Raw genomic sequence first — 20,521 nt, forward strand, 5'->3', positions numbered from 1 at the left:
GTGGCTCTTCAGGAGCAACATTGCCCAGCCCGGGTATAGCGGGTCCAAAAAGGGAGATGGGACCATAGAGTGAGAACCCACATTGGTACACTGGGGCCCTCAGTTATGGTCCTGGAGGTCCACAGCGGCTATGGGTTTTCACTTAAACCAGTTTCTTAATTTGCTAATAAAACGTTTGGCTTAGTTTCCCTGAACTTGCTTGTTACGATTCAAACCCCAGAATTGCCTGTTTTAGTTTTAATTGTCACCAGTTTTCTTATGCAGGCATCAGTTATTAGTGAGGTGCAAGTGATAATCAAGCCAACCGCTAACATGCTTCCATTTAAACTGGTCTACGGCCATCGTGAAATGTCTGTTTTGAACTAAATGAGAGAAGGGCAGGACAACCAAAGTTTACAAAAGACGAGACAAATTGGATCCTGAAAGAATGAAAGCGCCAACAAGCCATTTAATTAAACACCAAGTTTCAGGTGTCTAATTATGAGACTGGTGTGAACAACCACTGCGGACCTCCAGGACCATAACAGAGTCCCTCTGGTTTGCATTGTGCGGATGTGGGAGACCCAGAGTCTGGCAGCATGAATTGCCCACTGGTGCCAATCCGGACTGAAGTGAAATGCTTTCTATGCACAAAACTCCTCTAAACTTATTAAACTGGCACAATTGGTAAAGCTGCTCCTTCCTGTGTCTTTTTCTTCAGCGTTGACCAAGTTCCACACCAGTTTACTTTTGACCAAATACTTTGCCAGAGTGAAAACGTGTGTTGCTTTAAAGCCAACATGGAAACCCGGTCTTAAGAGCCTACTCAAGCGACATACAGATGTACTTTCTGCATAATTTTAATCAATGTCCTTTTTGTATAGCATTTTTTTTCTTTTTCGATATATACAAGTTAATTGGCAATGTAGCTCCATCATCTGTTGGGTTGACATGGAGAGGGTGGCACAAGTTGTCCATCTTTTCTGGACAAATGTTTGCTGGCATGATTCTTTTATTTATCAGCTAGTCCAAGAATGCGCTGGCTTGATCTTTATCCATCTGCAACACGCAGTAAGGTGCCTGTTGTCGTTGGAATACTATTTGAGGGGATAAGAAGAAGAAAAATAAAAAATAGTTGGAGAGAATTAATCCCCAAAGCCTAAATCATTCTGTCTTGGTTGACCTCGGCTAGGCTACGGCCCAGGATGGAATGAGCAGAACGCTGCCATTTGAAGCATTTCCTCAGTTTCTTCTCTTTTATAATCGAGCTGGCAATGTCAGGCAGGGCTAGTCGTCATGTGTTGTCTCCATCACTACGTGAAACAGTTTAGCATAGAAAATATTCACTTCCTCATTAGACATAATGTACCCGTTAAGATTAAGAAAAACAAAAACGGCACAAATGTGGGCTATAATTCTACAAATGGTCAACACCGCTCCCAGCATGCAATTTACTTGACCTTCTGGCTTTCCCTTGCAGTTACTTAAGGCTTACAGGGTTTAAAATGAACAATGGAAAAAGGACAGGGTGGCCAATCCCACAAACCTAATTTAATGGGGCTGTAAATTCACAAAGCCTAACTCACACACGTACAAAAATATGTTCTTGTGCAGTTTTTAGCACAGATGGACATGATAGTAACTTGGCATTTACTGCTAAGGCTGTTTATAAATGCAAGAGAACTTCTTACCAATCTACGAGCTCCGCTCCAATAAGGTCATGGATATGATAATGAATGCCCAGCTTCACTTGTGAGGTCATCTTTCTGCCCTCTAGGTCCCTCCTTAACACCTCATTGTATTTGGTCTTCTTAATCATGCCAAGCACTGCTTTTCGGCCTGGAGGGGGGGAAAAAAAAATTTTAAAATGTAAGAGAACTTTAGAATTGTGTACCCCTACGGCGAGTACGAAATCATGCAGCCAGGACAATGACTTTGAAGTGGATGCTTTTATGGCATCAATTGACGGTGATGTCTCTTTTCTTTTCCAAGCAAGAAAACGCAACCAATGGAGGATTTGTCTTTGCTGGATTAAAGCATGAGGAAGCTCACTTTCTTCATAACCATTTGATGACCGCAATTACCACAGTTACAGCCAAGTAGTCACGTGAAAAATTACAGTAAGTACACTCCATGAAATGTTGTATTCTTTAACATATGAAGACATTCAGATTTGACCTTCATTTAAACAACATCTACAGGTACATCTCAATTAATAAGAATATCATTGAAAATATCAACTTTCAAAAAAGTGAAACTCAGATTCATTACACACAGAGTGATATTTCAAGCATTTTATTTCTTTTTAATTTTGCGGATCATGGCCTACCGGTAATAAACTCAAAATTCAGTTTCACTTTTTGAACTGAATTACTGAAATAAATTAACTTTTCGATGATATTCGAATTTATTGAGATGCACCTGTACAAGTGAAACATCTTCTATAAGCGTCATTTACATTTTGTAGTCTATTGTGTATATCTCTCTACAGTATATACAGGGTGGTCCAGATCTAATTATGCAATTATTGCATTGCATTAAAAGTTGCATAGTTAGATCTGGACCACTCTCTCTCTCTGTATGTATATATATATATATATATATATATATATATATATATATATATATATATATATATATATATATATATTATTACACACTAGCAAAATACCTGCGCTTCGCAGCAGAGAAGTAGTGTGTTAAAGGGGTTATGAAAAAGAAAAGGAAACATTGGGTCTTGTTCAGAAAGCGGACGCCACTTGACGGCTGTCCCCTCGCCCAAACACAAACCTTAAGGTCAATAAAATAGGTCCCTGATGTTAAGTGACTATTTTAGGGCTAAAATAACAGAAATGTGAAACCTACTTATACAAGGGGGCTCCGCCCCCTGCTCGCTTCGCTCGCCTACCCCCGGCGTTGGGTATCCTGAAATACATTGTTTGTATATCCGTCAGTCGAGCTCGTTCGTTTTGCACCCGTGCCTGCTTTGCTGCCGCAGTTTCAGTTGCGCGTTTACTACACTCCGCAGTGGTGCCACTCACAATATGGCGGTGACGCCTGTGCCTTCACTCCGCAGTAGTGCCACTCACAATATGGCAGTGAAGCCTGTGCCTGCCGTACTTTATGGACCCGTGGGGCCTCCGTAGCCTCTTCCGTTTGAATCTGGGCTGCAGCGCAGAGTCCTCTTATTTGTGTGGCTGTGTCGGTAGTCGTTAGCCATGGGCGCGTTGTTGCTTCATTACTCATTCACGTCAGTTGAGCTCTTTCGTTTTTGGGCTGTGACTCCTTCGTGTGCGGTGGATAAGACTTTGCGTGCGGTTTACGAGACTGCGCAGTACGTCTCATGGTCCCATCGCCGTGTCCCTGCGTCCATGCCATCCGGTTTACCATTCTCGGTTAGTAATATGGATACCTAATTTTAATTATTGTGAAACAACAAAGTGCCGTCCGCTTTCTGAACAAGAGCCAAAACATTTTAAAAATAACGTAACATGATTGTCAATGTAATTGTTGTAGGCTTATTTTAGTATTGAGAGTGAATTTGATGATAGTAGAGTTTAATTTATGACTAGCTGATACCCGCCGTAGCATACGGCGGTGTAAGAATAGGACGGAAAACGGTGACAAAGGCTTAGGAAACAACCGTTGTAGTATAACGAAAATACGAAGGAGTGAAACCAATAGCAAGGAGCAAAACCAATCCCAATGGTCGACAGAGTACGTTCCTGTAGCAGGCTACAGAATAGACTCCCAGGCGTACACACCGCTGAAGTGAAAGGTCACGCGGTCAGGCTAGATATTGGGCGGTGACGTGACACCAATGGGATCATGTAAGAGAAGAGGGGGGAACACTGTAGTCTGAAGGAGGAATAGGAATTGAGAAAAGCGGCATGGGGGTGTATGGGAGGCCTCAGGCAAAAGGGTTTGGAAGAGCAGGAATAAAAATCGAGAAATGCCGTGTCGGAGGGACCGGTTTTGAACAGGAAGCAGGACGAACCAGAAGAGAAATATATATGAGATTGTAAATGTTGTGTATGAGAAATGCACATTTTTAAGCAGGGAGCCAACCACATGGTAGGTGCGTGGACAGCGGCCGTGCGGAAAAAGGAAGGGGGGGGCAGGGGGGGTTCTTGTGCATCTCTGCTGTGAAATAAATCCTCTGTTAATGGAAATAAGGAATGAAACTTGCAAAAGGAGAGGTCATTTCCGAAAGTTCCTTACTGCATAATGGTGAAAACCGCCAAAAAGAAGACGTTATTTTCGAAAGTTCATTACGGGACATGGCGCAAAATGAAACATAACGTTTGTAAGTACAGTGTAAAGGATGAGCATGGGAAATTTGGGATTCCTACGTATATTGGAAGTCACAGAAATAGTGAGGAGGGGTTTCCCCTATCTATATATACAGTTTAGACAGTACACCCGATCCCCCCACCGGGTGTTACAATAGGACATGAAACATCCTCACAGGTGGCGCAGTGGTAGTGCTGCTGCTTTGCAGTAAGGAGATTGTGGGTTGATTACCCGGGTCCTCTCTGTGTGGAGAGCGCTTTGAGTAGTGAGAAAGCGCTATATAAATGTAAAGAATTATTATTATTATTAACATACCAAACTTTTGTAAGTACACTGCAAGGAATGAGCACGCAAAATCTCGGCTTCCCACCTATATGGAAAGTGGGAGAATTAGTGAGGAGTCAGTGAGGGCTTTGCCTTTTATAGGTAGAGATATACGAGGTGTAATCAAAAAGTACGGTGAATGTTGACACACAGCACCATCCAAAAGCAACGCAAAACAATTCAATGCCAGTTCTGACATGTCCATCCTAGGGCCGACTTTGCGAGACGCTTCAACTCGTTTGATACTGTCAGTCGTTTGTGAGCCACTGTTGAGTTCAAGTGTGTTTTTCGAGTTTGTTGTTAATGCGTTGCTCAATATCCATTATTAACAAGAAATTTTGTTTTCAAATTGCAAAAAGCTCAGGAAACCCATCAGATGTTAAAATCGGTTTATGGTGACACTGCACTGACAATTAAGACCGTTTACAAGTGGTTTCACCGATTTCGTAATGGAGAAAAGAAAAAGAATAATGATGGATGCTTTCTCCTGCCTGTATTTTATTGCTTAAATCAGGTCATTCCAGCGAGCGGGAGGTGGGGGTTTGGGGGCGTGTCCATTAAAAAATTTTCTTCCACAATGCTTGGATCCCCTTTCCCTGATCTAGTGCCTCTCCACAATTTGATCACGGAGGTCTACAGAGAGTTTCTTGGACATCAGCTTGGTTTTGATCCTGACGCGCAGTGTGAATTGTGGGACCTTCTCCACAGAGTCACACGTGTGCCTTTCTAAATGATGTCCAGTCAGTTCAGTTTTGCAAATTGTGGACTACAATCAAGTTCTAGAAACATCTAAGGGGGAAGTAAAGCAAACAGGAACCACCTGAGCATAATTCAGAGAGCCACAGCAGAGTCTGAACACTTCTAGGAATGAGAGATTTCAGTTGTTGATTTTTAGTAAACTTGCAAAACTTTCTGAAAACATGGATTCACAACATCATCAGGGGTTAGTAAGCGTAGATTGATGGGCAAAAATGGCAAATATTTCAAATTAAATCTGTGTGTAGAAAGTGAACGAGTCAAAATACTTCCAGTATCCAACTACCTTCTGTACACTGTGTGCGCCCAGTCTTTGAGCTGTGAGGAGATGTGGGGTCTCCTTGTGGACACGCATACAATGACAAATGGTCAGAATGATTGTTTACTCTAAAGTGGCCATGCAAGACCAAGTATGGGGGTTTGCCTCAAGTGACAGAAATGGGGTCCCATCCGGAGTAGACTGCTGCCTTATATCCAAAGTAACCAAGACAAGATCGGCCTGTGATTGTCGTATTGCATAAAGCAGACTCTGCTAAATGGACGCATTCAACCAGATTCAAAAACTATGAAAACAGACTAACCTTGAATCAGGTACTTTGCAAATCGTCCACTGTTTGGGATCGCCAGCCACCAACTCCCAGCATCTCTTACTGTCAGCACCCCAGATTTCACCAGCTGCCTGTTAAGAGAGAATAAAGAGTCTACAGCACCAGAGGGTTTGCTTTGACTGCACAGGATCTGGCTTTGCCAAAAGATTTCTCTGGAATAGAAAAATGGATGGATGCACCTGTGGACAGCTGGCCCCACTGCACACAACACCGTTAGTGACGGTGGAGAATCCGATGGGCACAGCCAGCAATCAACTTGCAAGAGTTTGTTTAAATATCAGTTAATTTACCATGAAAAAATATTTCTTGCTTGAGGGCAGTGCAAGGTAACATTAAATATCAAAATGACAATTTAGCATGGGATCCAATCGAGTGCTACAGTGGTCACCATGACGTGTGTCTGCATCATCTAGTTTACTAGAGACCACTCACTATTAAGAGCCTTTATGATTATTTTTTATTTTCACATATTTCCACTGAGCAGATTGGTGGCTCTAAGGCTAGGGATCTGTGCTGACAATCGGAAGGTTACCGGTTTGATTCCCGTAAATGCCAGAAGTGACTCTACTCTGTCGGGGCCATGACCTGCAATTGCTTCATCCAGAGTGTGATGTTAATCTGCCTCCAGTGCTGCAAGCAGGTCCTCCAACTTCCAGGCAAAACTTGGGGGTTGATGGCAGGATTGGCACTCCAGCCACCAAAAAAAACAACCTGACACTGTTGCAGTGTGGTGCTGAGGTGTTGCACGGGTCCTAATCCAGGTGGTTTGTCGTGTGCTGGGTGCGACAACATGCTCTAATCAGTGCACGTTCCCAACCTCTATCCTCTCTCCTTAAATGGCACGGTTTCCTCTTTCTGGATCGGACATGTCCTGTATGTATAGGACTGACAACCCCGTACTAAGCAGGCCATTTTAACTTCTCTGATTTAGTGCCTTTGTACTGCACTAGAAAGATTTAGACAAGAACAGGCCATGCAGCCCAACAAAGCTTTCCACTCCAATCCACTTAATTCTTCTAAAGTAACATCAAGTCTAGCTTTGAAAGTCCCTAAAGTCTACCACACTACTTAGTCATTTATTCCATGTGTCTGTGGTTCTCTGTGTAAATATGTTTGTGTGAAATTTCCAACTGTGTCCACATGTTCTTGATGAACTCCTTTTAGAATCACCGTCTCGACCCACTGGACTAATTCCCTTCGTAACTATAAACACTTCACGCAGGTCTATTCTTAATCTTCTTTTTCTTAAACTCAAAAGGCTTAGCTCTTTTAATCTTTCATCATAATTCATCCCCTGTAGCCCTGGAATCAGCCTTGTTGGACTTTCTAGTACAGGGGTAGGCAACGTCGGTCCTGGAGTGCCACAGTATGTGCAGGTTTTTGTTCCAACCCAGTTCCTTAACGAGAACTCTATTGCTGATGAAGCACATATTGCTTAAGTGACATTTTAATGCTTCATTTTAGTGGTCTCGCTTGTTAAGGTTCTCCAAAGCAGCCAGCAGTTCTCCAGCTAGCTTTTTTCCAATTACATCTGTGTGTGTTCATCATGCACGGTTTGATTTAATAAAACACTTAATAGAAAAATGTGACAGACTGAAAATGATCTGTTTTAGGCTTCAAATTATTTGGATGATATCCTTGGAAAGGAAAAAAATCTACGATATAAAAGCCTTACATTGCACAGACTAACAAGCCATAAAATTAAATAAGGTCTGAGATTGGCAATGATTGGTTTCTAATTAAGCAATTGGGTTGAATGAAAACCTGTAGCCACTGCAGCTCACCAGGACCAACATTGCCTACCCCTGTTTTACATCTTATTGCTAATAAGGAGCAATTAAAACACTGAATGCAGCAGTTTAAGATTGAAATAAGCAATTAAGGTTGGAGAAACTTAACAAGCGAGACCACTTAAATGAAGCATTAAAATGTCACTTAAGCAATATGTGCTTCATCAGCAATAATTGAGTTCTCATTAAGGAACTGGGTTGGAACAAAAACCTGCACATACTGTGGCACTCCAGGACCGACGTTGCCTACCCCTGTTCTAGTACTGCCATGTCTTTTTTGTAGCCTGGAGACCAAAACTGTACACTTAATGTTTGTGCAAAATTTACCCATAATTTATTCAGCTTCATATCATGTACAGTAATCCCTCCTCCATCGTGGGGGTTGCGTTCCAGAGCCACCCGCGAAATAGGAAAATCCGCGAAGTAGAAACCATATGTTTATATGGTTATTTTTAGAATGTCATGCTTGGGTCACAGATTTGCGCAGAAACACAGGAGGTTGTAGAGACACAGGAACGTTATTCAAACACTGCAAACAAACATTTGTCTCTTTTTCAAAAGTTTAAACTGTGCTCCATGACAAGATAGAGATGACACTTCTGTCTCACAATTAAAAGAATGCAAACATATCTTCCTTTTCAAAGGAGTGCAAAGCAAGCAGTCAAAAAAAAAAAATCAATAGGGCTTTTAAGTATGCGAAGCACCGCCGGTACAAAGCTGTTGAAGGCGGCAGCTCACACCCCCTCTGTCAGGAGCAGGAAGAGAGAGAGAGACAGCCAGAGAAAAACAAAGTCAAAAATCAATACGTGCCCTTTGAGCTTTTAAGTATGCGAAGCACCGTGCAGCATGTCCTTCAGGAAGCAGCTGCACACAGCCCCCCTGCTCACACCCCCCTACGTCAGCGCAAGAGAGAGAGAGAGAGAGAGAGAGAAAGTAAGTTGGGTAGCTTCTCAGCCATCTGCCAATAGCGTCCCTTGTATGAAATCAACTGGGCAAACCACCTGAGGAAGCATGTGCCAGAAATTAAAAGACCCATTGTCCGCAGAAACCCGCGAAGCAGCGAAAAATCCGCGATATATATTTAAATATGCTTACATATAAAATCCGCGATGGAGTGAAGCCGCGAAAGGCGAAGCGCGATATAGCGAGGGATCACTGTATATCTTTTGGACAACGAGGGAATACTTACGTCTCCGCACACATACCTTCAAACTCAACCCACTGGACTAATTCCCTTTATAATTTTGCAAAGTTCAGTCAGGTCTGCACTTAAATGTTCTTTTGCTTAAACTGTAAAGGCTCAGCTCTTTTAATCTTTCCTCATACTTCATCTCCTGTAGCCCTGGAATGAGCCTTGTTGCTCTTCTCTGGACCTTCTCTAGAGCGGTTATGTCCTTTTTGTAGCCTGGAGACCAAAACTGCACCCAGTACTCAAGATGAGGCCTCACCAGTGTGTTATAAAGCTCGAGTATAACATCCTTGGGCTGATCAAAATGAACACCTGGCTATTCATCCAGACAGGTGTGTGTAGATAGATAGATAGATAGATAGATTTATTAATCCCAAAGGGAAATTCACAATGTAATGTGTAATGAGTGTTAACTGTACTGGAGAAGTGATTGTTGTTGTTTGTTACAATAGTTCTGTTTTTCTTGAACTTCTGTGAAGTCCTAATTTCCCCTTGGGTACTAACAAAGTAGAATCCATTTAAAAAAAAAAAAAAAAATCAAATGGCTGTGCCAAAGCACATTTCCCCAATAATTATCTGCCCATTTCCTATCAATATCGTCAAATATCGTCAAAAAGACAACTTACGTAATTTCATGATCTCGAAATATAAACTCCTTCAACATTTTCTCCTTGTTGAAGCTCAGGTCACTACAGGACTTCAAAACCGTGTCGAAAAACTTCTGCACGGTGCCAAACGTCTGTTGGCCAGACTCAGCCGCCAAGGCTTTTGCTTTGTAATCTTCTGTGAAGACAATAGCAAAGGACTCTGGGTCGAAGCCCATTTGAAACATCAGAATTTCTCCTTTATCTTTCAGTTCACTCTGAGAGAGAGAAAAAAAACAAAACACAATTTTATTACCACAACAGGAGCGTTGACTTTGTGTACCAACTCCACAGCTCTTAATAAAACATCATTCTTTCATCCTTACTTAAAGTCAAGGCAAAAGAACTTTGTTCTATTAGATAGATAGATTCTATACTCCAGCAGCAGCATACTGATAAAAACAATATTAAAGAGTGATAAAAAAAATGCAGTGCAAGTTAAAAAGTGCAAGGTGGAGAGTGCTAGGCAGGTATAACAGACAATAACTTTGTATAATATTAATGTTTACCCCCCCCCCCCCCCCGGGTGGAATTGAAGAGTCTCATAGTTTGGGGGAGGAACGATCTCCTCAGTCTGTCAGTGGAGTAGGACAGTGACAGCAGTCTGTCTCTGAAGCTGCTCCTCTGTCTGGAGATGATCCTGTTCAGTGGATGCAGTGGATTCTCCATGATTGACAGGAGTCTGCTCAGCTCCCGTAGCTCTGCCACAGATGTCAAACTGTTCAGCTCTGTGCCTACAATAGAGCCTGCCTTCCTCACCAGTTTGTCCAGGCATGAGGCGTCCCTCTTCTTTATGCTGCCTCCCCAGCACACAACCATGTAGAAGAGGGTGCTTGCCACAACCGTCTGATAGAACATCTGCAGCATCTTATTATTATTAGTAGCAGTAACAGGTTATTAACTATGCAGGTAGAATTGCAAACCTGCCATCACAGCATCTCCTCCAGGACCTGACTTTGCCTCCATAAAATATACCCCAAATCCTTATAACATCCCAGGTAGGGGGGGTTGGAGGGCAAACCGCACGGGACTCATGTATTATATCCCCGCCACAGGCACAAGCAAGAGAAAAACTTCAATCATTTTTACATTCATTTATTTACAAAACAAAAACAAGAACACGTCAAATTTGATTTTTAGTTACATTTGAAACATTACTTCTGTCTCAAAGTTTCTAATGTCATTTTGGACAAGCGCTGTCTGGGTTGAGCGTCAGGGTTATAGCACATGAGTACCAAAAAAAAACTAACAAAATGACAGATTTTAACTGCAACAAGTGAAGAAATAAAACAAACTTTAGAATTTTACCACTTGTCTGTCCACCAGTGTCCGGTCTTTAGTAAGGCTGTAAAGCTGATGCTTCAAAATGATGGGAGGAAGTGTGTCGTTAAAGAGCTTCCGAGGGAAGAGAGACACCAGATGCTGCAGGGCCGATTTTGTGTCAAGCGTTTCATCTGCAATTTAAAAATCTAAAATGTCAAGTTAGAAACAAGTACAGGGTACTTCAACAAGAACTGAACAATTTAACAATGTGTTCCATGATATTGAAGCAGCATGTTGTATAAACACGCCGTATGCACACAATTGCAGTTCTACTTCATTCCTAATCCTACCCCCCAGATTTTGCCGCTTGAGGAAATGAGGAAACACACCAAGACTGTCATGTCCACCATCAATGCTGATCTGCTACAAAGGGTTTCAGGTGAATCAGACTGCAGAATGGTGTTTGTGACAAGGAGGTGCATACTGAGCATTTGTAGGATTAGGAAAATACACAGAGTTCCTATTCAAATTAGTTTTAAGTACATCTTCATTTCATACTTTGTTGCAGAGTATAACCCATCTTTAAATTTGTTATGCAAATACTGCCATGCTGTTTTTTGCATTTAAGTGAGGTTTGGAGTAGTGGAGAATTCATTTTAGTGATTGGTTGTGGTAGCCAGCAGTTATTTGAATAATTTAATAATTTTTTTTATATGTCTTTAAATCCTCCCATACTGCTTAAAAAAAAAAAAAAAAACCCACACTACATGGCATCCCAGTGAAGTTTGACCAGCAAAGTTACTGCACATTCTGTAATGCTTTTCCCACTTCAGAAAATCCACGACATACAGTACTGTAGAAAAGTTTTAGGCAGGTGTGAAAAAATGCTGTAAACAAAGAATAATTTCAGAAATATAAATAATGATTGTTTATTGTTATCAATTTACGAAATGCAAAGTGAATGAACAAAAGAAAAATCTAAATCAAATCAATATTTGGTGTTACTACCTTTTGCCTTCAAACCAGCATCAATTCTTACAGGTCCACTTGCACAAAGTCAGGGATTTTGTAGGATTCTAGTCAGGTGTCTGATTCACCAATTCTACCAAACAGGTGCTAATGATCATCAATGTCACACGGAGGTTGAAACACAGTCATTAACTGAAACAGAAACAGCTTAAAACTGGGTGAGGAACAGCCAAACTCTGCTACCAAGGTGAGGTTATGAAGACAGTTTCATGTCATGGCAAGATTGAGCTCAGCAACAAGACACAAGGTAGTTCTACTGCATCAGCAAGGTCTTTCCCGGACAAAGATTTCAAAGCAGACTGGGGTTTCAAGATGTGCTGTTCAAGCTCTTTTGAAGAAGCACAAAGAAACGGGCAACGTTGAGGATCGTAGACGCAGTGGTCGGCCGAGGAAACTTAGTGCAGCAGATGAAAGACACATCAAGCTTATTACCCTTCAAAATCAGAAGATGTCCAGCAGTGCCATCAGCTCAGAACTGGCAGAAACCAGTGGGACCCAAGTACACCCATGTACTGTCCAGAGAAGTCTGGCCAGAAGTGGTCTTCATGGAAGAGTTGCAGCCAAAAAGCCATACCTCCGATGTGGAAACAAGGCCAAGTGACTCAAGTATGCATGAAAACATAGAAACTGGGGTGCAGAAAAATGGCAGCAGGTGCTCTGGACTGATGAGTCAAAATTTGAAATATTTGGCTGTAGCAGAAGGCAGTTTGTTCATTGAAGGGCTGGAGAGCGGTACAATAATGAGTGTCTGCAGGCAACAGTGAAGCATGGGGGAGGTTCCTTGAACGTTTGGGGCTGCATTTCTGCAAATGGAGTTGGAGATTTGGTCAGGATTAATGTTGTTCTCAATGCTGAGAAATACAGGCAGATACTTATCTATCATGCAATACCATCAGGGAGGCGTATGATTGGCCCCAAATTTATTCTGCGGCAGGACAACGACCCCAAACATACAGCCAAAGTCATTAAGAACTATCTTCAGCGTAAAGAAGAACAAGAAGTCCTGGAAGTGATGGTATGGCCCCCACAGAGCCCTGATCTCAACATCATCGAGTGTGTCTGGGATTACATGAAGAGACAGAAGGATGCGAGGAAGCCGACATCCACAGAAGATGTGTGCTTAGTTCTCCAAGATGTTTGGAACAACCTACCAGCCGAGTTCCTTCAAAAACTGTGTGCAAGTGTACCTAGAAGAACTGATGCTGTTTTGAAGGCAAAGGGTGGTCACACCAAATATTGATTTGATTTAGATTTCTCTTTTGTTCATTCACTGCATTTTGTTGATTGATGAAAATAAATGATTAACACTTCCATTGTTGAAAGCATTCTTTGTTTACAGCATTTTTTCACACCTGCCTAAAACTTTTGCACAGTACAGTACATACAGCTGTGGTGTCCCAAGACCATTCATGTGTGGGGTTGCTTCTCAGCCGAGGCAGTGGGCTCCCTCACAACACAGGCATGAATCAAGAATGGGACCAAAACATCCTCCAAGAGCAACTTCTCCCAACCATCCAACAACAGTTTGGTGACCAACAATGAACAATCCAGCACGATGGAGCACCAGGCCATAAGGCAAAAGTGACTCAGGGAACAAAACATCGAAATTTGGAATCCATGACCAGGAAACTCCCCAGACCTTAATCCCATTGAGAACTTGTGGTCAATCCTCAAGAGGCGGGTGGACAAACAAAAACCCACCAATTCCCATTATGCAAAAATGGGCTGCCATCAGTCAGGATTTGGCCAAGAAGTTGATGGACAGACAGCATACCAGGGCGAATTGCAGAGGTCTTATTAAAGAAAGAAGGGCCGACACTGCAAATATTGACTCTGTGCATAAACTTCATGGAATTGTCAATAAAAGCCTTTGAAACTTCTGAACTGCTTGTAATTCTACTTCAGTATCCCATAGAAACATCTGAGAAAAAGATCTAAAAAACACTGAAGCAGCAAACTATGAAAACCAACACCTGGGTCCTTCTCAAAACATTTGGCCACAATTGTAAGTCAATGCTGGCAGAGTATTTTTCATCAATATTCTCATATCTGAGGAATCTCTCATACCTTGAAATGCAGAGCTTTTCCCATTTTCTTGGAATCCAAACGGTTCGGTCCCAAGTCTTGGTTTCTTTGTTTTAAATGCATCTGATATTAACAGCCGTTTCCTATTCATTGCTATGGGGGGGGGGGTGGAAAGACAAGCAAAGGAATGGTAAATAAAGTAAAAGTGACTACCAAAGCAGCTTTTGTCCACATATGTACATCCATCCATCAGTTGTTTACTCCGGCCGACATCCGATACGAGGCAGGAAACAACCCTGGACATGGCGTCATTCCACCACAGCCCAAGCTCACGCAGCAGGTCACAGTGCTTACCCCAGCTTGCACATATTTGGGTTGTTAAGGGGATAACAACGACCACCTTTAGATGCCAAAGGGGGACTACAGTGAAAAGAGATTCACCAAGCTTAAAGGGGCCACACATTCTCTTCAATGAGAATTCAAAAATTAGAATGTCCACGTAGAACAACAAAGACATTTAAAGGCCTGAACTTATGGAGAGTATTAAGCGGTGCAAGAACATCCTCCACATGGCCTGCGTTGGTATTCCACACTAATAGATGAAATTACTTACAATTAATCGGCAGGCAGGTAGGTCAGTTGAACTGATCACTCTTACCAGACCCTGTGTGAGTGGGGCTGGGGGTCTGATCTCACGCTTGAACTTGATTTGTTTTGACTCGGATTTTTGCCTCTCATTTTTGTTTCTTATATTTGATTGTTTTGACTTTGCTTTGTAATTTTGTTATATTTGACCTTATATTAGGGCAGCACGGTGGCACAGTGGGTAGTGCTGCTGCCTCGCAGTTAGGAGACCTGTGGTTGGCTTCCCAGGTCCTCCCTGTGTGGAGTTTGCATGTTCTCCCCGTGTCTGCGTGGGTTTCCTCCCACAGTCCAAAGACATGCAGGTTAGGTGCATTGGTGATCCTAAATTGTCCCTAGTGTGTGTGTGTGTGTGTGTGCCCTGCGGTGGGCTGGCGCCCTGCCCAGGGTTTGTTTCCTGCGTTGCGCCCTGTGTTGGCTGGGATTGGCTCCAGCAGACCCCCCGTGACCGTGTAGTTAGGATATAGCAGGTTGGATAATGGATGGATGGATGGACCTTTTATTAATTATTCTGTCCCTTCCTAGTTCAACTGGTGTCTGTTTGGGGTTTTTGAGGGCTGTAGATTATGAATCTACTAATAGTTGTTGTAATGAAGACTTACAACCAAATGAAACCTTTTCTGCCTGGCGCTTTTTGAATTACTATTGAGTACTCAGGATCTCTTGATCCATGCTTGCATTTTTCTGACCTCCATTTTTGGCTTGGGTGAGGGTGCGGTTGTCTCCCAAATTCTCGATTCTTTTTCTGGTTTGGACTACATCTCTTTACTCTCGGTTACTATTTCAATAACGTTTGCTAGATTGGTATCATAACAATTTTGAACAATCTTTTATCTTGCCCATAATCTCCTGATCAGTTTGGGTTTTTTGTTTTTGTAACTGGCCATTTCAGGTCAGACATAATAGACAAAATAATGAAGTTCTTGTGATTTTTTTCCAAGGTTCCAATAAGTCAGTCCACGTCATTTTAGAAAGTCTGAAGCATCTGCAAGAATATGATTTTTTTCACAGCTTTTTTTTGTTTTTTTATACTGCCCATCAATGAAATGCATGTTGATGTTTTAATTTAAGTATTTATCAAAAAGAATGGTGCATTATTTGAATAAACTGCAAGGCTATCATTATTTTCAAATACCTCTGTGGAAAACGTAAGGCTCTCCCTGCTTGGCTTGCATGTTCTTCTCTGTGTGGGTTTCTGTCTGGTGTTGCAGTTCCAGGCGTCCCACCGTCCTAAGACACACAGGTTTGGTAGAATGGCAATGCTAAAATGAGCCACTTTGATTCATGTATATGTGTGTGCTGTCGGGGTGGAATCTGTTTGTTGGGCAGTTTGGCGTTCACTTGTGTGTTCACCCTGCTGTGGGCTGGTGTCCTGTCCAGGTGGTGTTACCGCCTTATGCTGCATTCATAAGACAGAAGAAGAGAAAAACAAAAATTTCTCAGTAGGAAATTTCACATGAAAGCCCCCTGAAGTGGCAGCTCCCAGTGGAAGAATTCAGATAAAACAAAACTCTATGAATTAGCCAAAATGTGGAATAACCGTGACCATTCATGCCGTTTTATAAAATTCGAATAACGTTGTACTGCATGATAAGGCGCAGTGAATCCACTTGACTTGACCATTCCTATTTCTCATCTTCTTTCTCTGTACGTTTATCATTCGTTTGCTCAGAGGTTGATGCGCTTGCTTCTTTTTGAGCAGCTCTTCTCTTCTCCACCCTAGCGGCCCGCTTCTTATCTTGTTAAAACTGATTAAGTCAGTGTTTGTGTTGCAATTACTTTGTACGTTTTCCTTAATTTTTCACTTAAGCTGGCACTCAAGTCTTCAATCTGCCTCAAGAATGATTTAAGATATGAAGAGGGAGGGGAAGTGACGGCGAAGTCTACCGAGAGTTGATTCTACAATAAAATAACCTGGGAGGTCAATCATCACCCCGAAAGCGGATAGTAGACGTCACGTAGTATATGTGTACCAAATTTCAGGTCAATAAGTCAACGGTGTGCGAGCTACAAGTGATTTAAAATCCTGCACAGACAAATGAACAGCCACAGTAGTGTATTATATATAAAGAAAATAAAAATTGTGAGTAGACTCTCAGATATGGGGATGGATATTTGAGGAGTAAACCGCAAGACAATAATTTTAATATTATGCACATTAAAGAACCATCAACAACAAATCAAATTAATAATATATTGAACAATTATTATAAACGTAAAGTTGAACATATCGGACTCTACCTTTTTATTCATGCTGCTGCAAAGTACCACTTCTGGTTAGTGGAAATAGCTCAAAAGTTGATATAGAAATCTACGTTTTGTACCTAATTACATGTATGCAAAATGTGGTTGACCCAACTGAAAGCATACTCGGGTTATCTTGTTCGCACACACACAGACAGACAGACAGAATTCCAAAAATGGTATTTTCGGACACAGGAAGATCTACAACGTTGAGATTCATCAAAATCTCGACGTCGACTTTTTGGATGATTACAATATTTTCTTGTATATAAAGTATAGGGAAAGTCAGGGAGATCTAAAAACATCGAGATTCATCAAAATCTCGACGTCGACTTTTTGGATGATTACAATATTTTCTTGTATATAAAGTATAGGGAAAGTCAGGGAGATCTAAAAACATCGAGATTCATCAAAATCTCGACGTCGACTTTTTGGATCAGTACTCAAAGCGCTATCCACACAGGGAGGAACCGGGAAGCGAACCCACAATCTTCCACTACAATACTTTCCCTATACTTTATATACAAGAAAGTCAGGGAGATCTAAAAACGTCGAGATTAATCAAAATCTTGATGTTGACTTTTTGGATAATTACAATACTTTCCCTATACTTTGTATACGAGAAAGTAAAAAACAGGTGTATTATATAGATTTATAGTTGTGTTGAATCCATTTCTGAAATTGGAATTTGTCTACCACAAAGTGTTTCCGCGAGGTATTGGATTCAGTGAAAAATGCCATTTAGAAAAAAATTATATTTTTTAAATAAAGTTGTTTAGCTTTCAATCAGTATTTTTTTTTCCTTTCTTTTCATTCCTTCAAAATAGCCAAGAAATTACATTTAGAAGGTTAGAAAGATGCCCTTTTATGGACCAGAAAAGAGAACGCTGCTGTTGGAATGGCTTTTGCAGAAATAGATAGATGGATCAACCCAATCTTGTATATTGTCTGGACCAGATAAACAGGTAAGTAAACAATAAAAGGTTTCCGAAAAAGAAAGCCGTGTCAACAAAAAAATGTAAGCTACAATTTTCTTGGGAATACAAAAGCAAAAAAACTACAAGAACAGGTTGAGATGCTTCTGTCTTCCCTCCTAGTACTTGTGTGCAACAGATCTTTAAAAATCCATTTCCTAAACTCTCATTTGGACGTTTCCCCCAAACTTGGGAGCAGTCTCCGATGAGCATGGGGAGAAATACCACCAGGTCATCGCTCAGATGGCCATACGTTTATAGTGGAAAGAGGAGTTTAAAGCCTCTGTCAGCAGACACCATGCAATGTGAGAGAGTAAAACTATCAAGTAACTACTCTTTGGAAGGAATAAATATTTTTAAAAAACAAACACCAATCAGCCGCTACATTAAAACCACGTGCCTAATATCATGTAGGCCCCCATTCTGCCACCAAAACAGCTCTGACCCATTGAGACATGGACTCCACAAGACCTCTGAAGGTGTCCTTTGGGATCTGTCACCAAGATGTTAGTAGCAGATATTTTAAGTCCCGTAAATTGTGAGATGGGGCCTTCATGCATCGGTCATGTGTTTCCGGCGCATTCCACAGATGCTCAATCAGACTGCAATCTGGAGAATTTGGAGGCCAAGTCAACACCTTTCCTCCTCAAACCATTCCTGAACAATTTGTGCAGTGTGCCAGAGCACATTATCCCGTTGAAAGAGGCCAAATACCGATGCCATAAAGGGGTGTATGTGGTCTGCAATAATCTTTAGGGAGTTCATACTGTATGTGTCATAGTAACTTCCACATGAATGCCAGGACCCAAGGTTTCCCAGCAGAACACTGGCCAGAGCGTTGCCTCCGCCAACTTGCCTTCTTCCCATAGTCCATCCTTCTGCCATCTCTTCCCCAAGTAAAACAACACACTTGCAGATGGCCATCCACATAATCTAAAAGAAACTGGGATTCCTCAGACCCAGCCACCTTTTTCAAATACTCCACAGTCCAATCCTGACTGGTCTGCAGCTACACAGCCCCATACGATGATGCCCTGTGTGTTCTCTCTCTCATATGGGATGCATTACATTTTTCAGCAGTCTCTGCTACAGTAGCTCTTCTGTGGGATCGGACCAGAGAGGCTGGCCTTCTCTACCCACGCACATTAATGAACCTTAGGCGCCCGTGACCCGGTCTCAGGTTCACCTTCCTTAGACCATTTTTGCTAGGCACCAACCATTGCACAAGACCGGCTGTTCTGGAGATGCCCTGACCCAGTCGTCCTGTCATCACAGTGTGGCCCTGGTCAGTGTCACTCAGATCCTCACGCCTGCCCAACACTTCACTTTCAAGAGCTGTCTGTTTACCTGCTGTCTCACATATCTCACCCCCTTGGCAGGTGCCATTGAATAAGATCATCAATTCACTTCACATGCCAGCGCTTGTAATGTTGTGCCTGATCAGTGTATGTGTAATTTATACATTTTTCCAAGTTTTAAATTGCTCATTTTAAACATTTCTCAAAAAAAGTGCCAATTCCCCCCCCCCCCCCCCCCTTCATCTCTCGAAAACTTGTGGCAACAGAATTGCTTTTTCACGTCATTTGGATTCAGCACCCACAACTCTATATGAACACCTAAAATCTTTGAGGAGAGCAAAATCCTTTTGTTTTTCCTTGGGGGGGCAGTAAGGCAGAATTGCTTTTCGCTTGTCAAATTGTATTTGAAATGGTGTAACACACTTAAAAAGGAAACAAAAAACCTAATATTGTTTGCAATAATGATTCCTGCATGGCTGTAGCCCCCTAAGTTAAGAATGCGATTATCTCCCAATTGCTCTCTGTGTTCTCTTAAAAGATAAGAGTGTGGGTGAATAATTAAAGCTGTGATTTTTTCTTTTTAATTTTGGATCTACTGAGCGCGATAATCACCTCTGATACACTGAAGCATAATGTGTCACTATTGTTAAAAATGTATTGAAGCGAATGGACAGAACTTTGAACAGCTGCTGGAAGAATTTCACTGTAGTCTGCACATGTAACAATAATTATCCTGTAAATCTATAATCTCTTCTTGTTCGCTCTGTCTAATTATGTGTTCATTTTTAGTAACAAATGAAAATTGTAGCGTCTGCTGAAATAAAAAAAATTACTGACCGCCGGTTGCACCTCTAACTACCGCACGTCTCAGACACTCCGTATATTCTATTCGGCGCCGCATTATAAAATACATTTTAAGGACGTTCGCGGAGAAAGACGCTATACAGTACGAAGGGTTTTAATAACTCCAACTATCCGATTCGAGATGCTAACGAGACGAGTTAAATCGTGACAGGGCAAACGGCAGCAGACGCGTAATAAACACAATTGAGAATCGTAACCAAGTGTATTTCAAATGTTATGTCGTCTCGGATAAAGGAGACAGCCAAATATCCTTGCGGAAGCGTTAAGTGTAAACACCTTCGGTCCCTCAAGTCCTCTCGTCGCCAACGTCAACCGGATGACGGTGGACTTCACGGCCTGCGCGACACACCGGCTGCACAGAACTCATTAGCACAAAAACCAAGTCCGATCCCTCATCCAGACTTACCTGAGAACTGCACGACATGTTCCAAACTGAACACCCTGAGCTCTCAACTTAACCTTCACATTTATTTTAAAGACTGATTTCCAGCCGAGAAACCAAAATAACTTGAGCGGCAGCTGCGAGCAGCAAACAAACAAATCAGATCAACAGAAGGGCGGTGTTAGATTTGAATCCATAACCAATCACAGGGCGAGGG

General features: G+C 41.9%; 1 protein-coding gene across 1 annotated transcript; it reads right to left on the bottom strand.

Annotated features, from left to right (window-relative positions):
• Positions 1 to 967: 967 nt before the first annotated feature.
• LOC114661063 (serine/threonine-protein kinase 19-like) lies at positions 968 to 20,500 on the bottom strand. Its single transcript, XM_028814178.2, has 7 exons — positions 20,329 to 20,500; positions 13,943 to 14,053; positions 10,892 to 11,037; positions 9,566 to 9,801; positions 5,934 to 6,031; positions 1,671 to 1,818; positions 968 to 1,076 (listed from the first exon to the last, which is right to left on the bottom strand). The coding sequence occupies exons 2-7, from the start codon at positions 14,049 to 14,051 to the stop codon at positions 1,031 to 1,033; spliced, it is 783 nt and encodes a 260-aa protein (XP_028670011.1). The 5' UTR covers positions 14,052 to 14,053; positions 20,329 to 20,500; the 3' UTR covers positions 968 to 1,030.
• Between the last annotated feature and the right edge of the window lie 21 nt (positions 20,501 to 20,521).

This window comes from Erpetoichthys calabaricus, chromosome 11 (genome assembly GCF_900747795.2).
Source record: "Erpetoichthys calabaricus chromosome 11, fErpCal1.3, whole genome shotgun sequence".
NCBI classification, from domain to species: domain Eukaryota; kingdom Metazoa; phylum Chordata; class Cladistia; order Polypteriformes; family Polypteridae; genus Erpetoichthys; species Erpetoichthys calabaricus.

Excerpts from the sequence above, each read along its gene's own strand:
- LOC114661063 (XM_028814178.2), bottom strand. The coding sequence starts at position 14,051 with ATGAATAGGAAACGGCTGTTAATATCAGATGCATTTAAAACAAAGAAA. Across the intron at positions 6,032-9,565 it reads TTTCGAGATCATGAAATTAC|GCAGCTGGTGAAATCTGGGG; the intron begins GTAAGTTGTCTT and ends CTCTCTTAACAG. Across the intron at positions 1,819-5,933 it reads TGCAAAGTACCTGATTCAAG|GCCGAAAAGCAGTGCTTGGC; the intron begins GTTAGTCTGTTT and ends CCCCCCCTCCAG.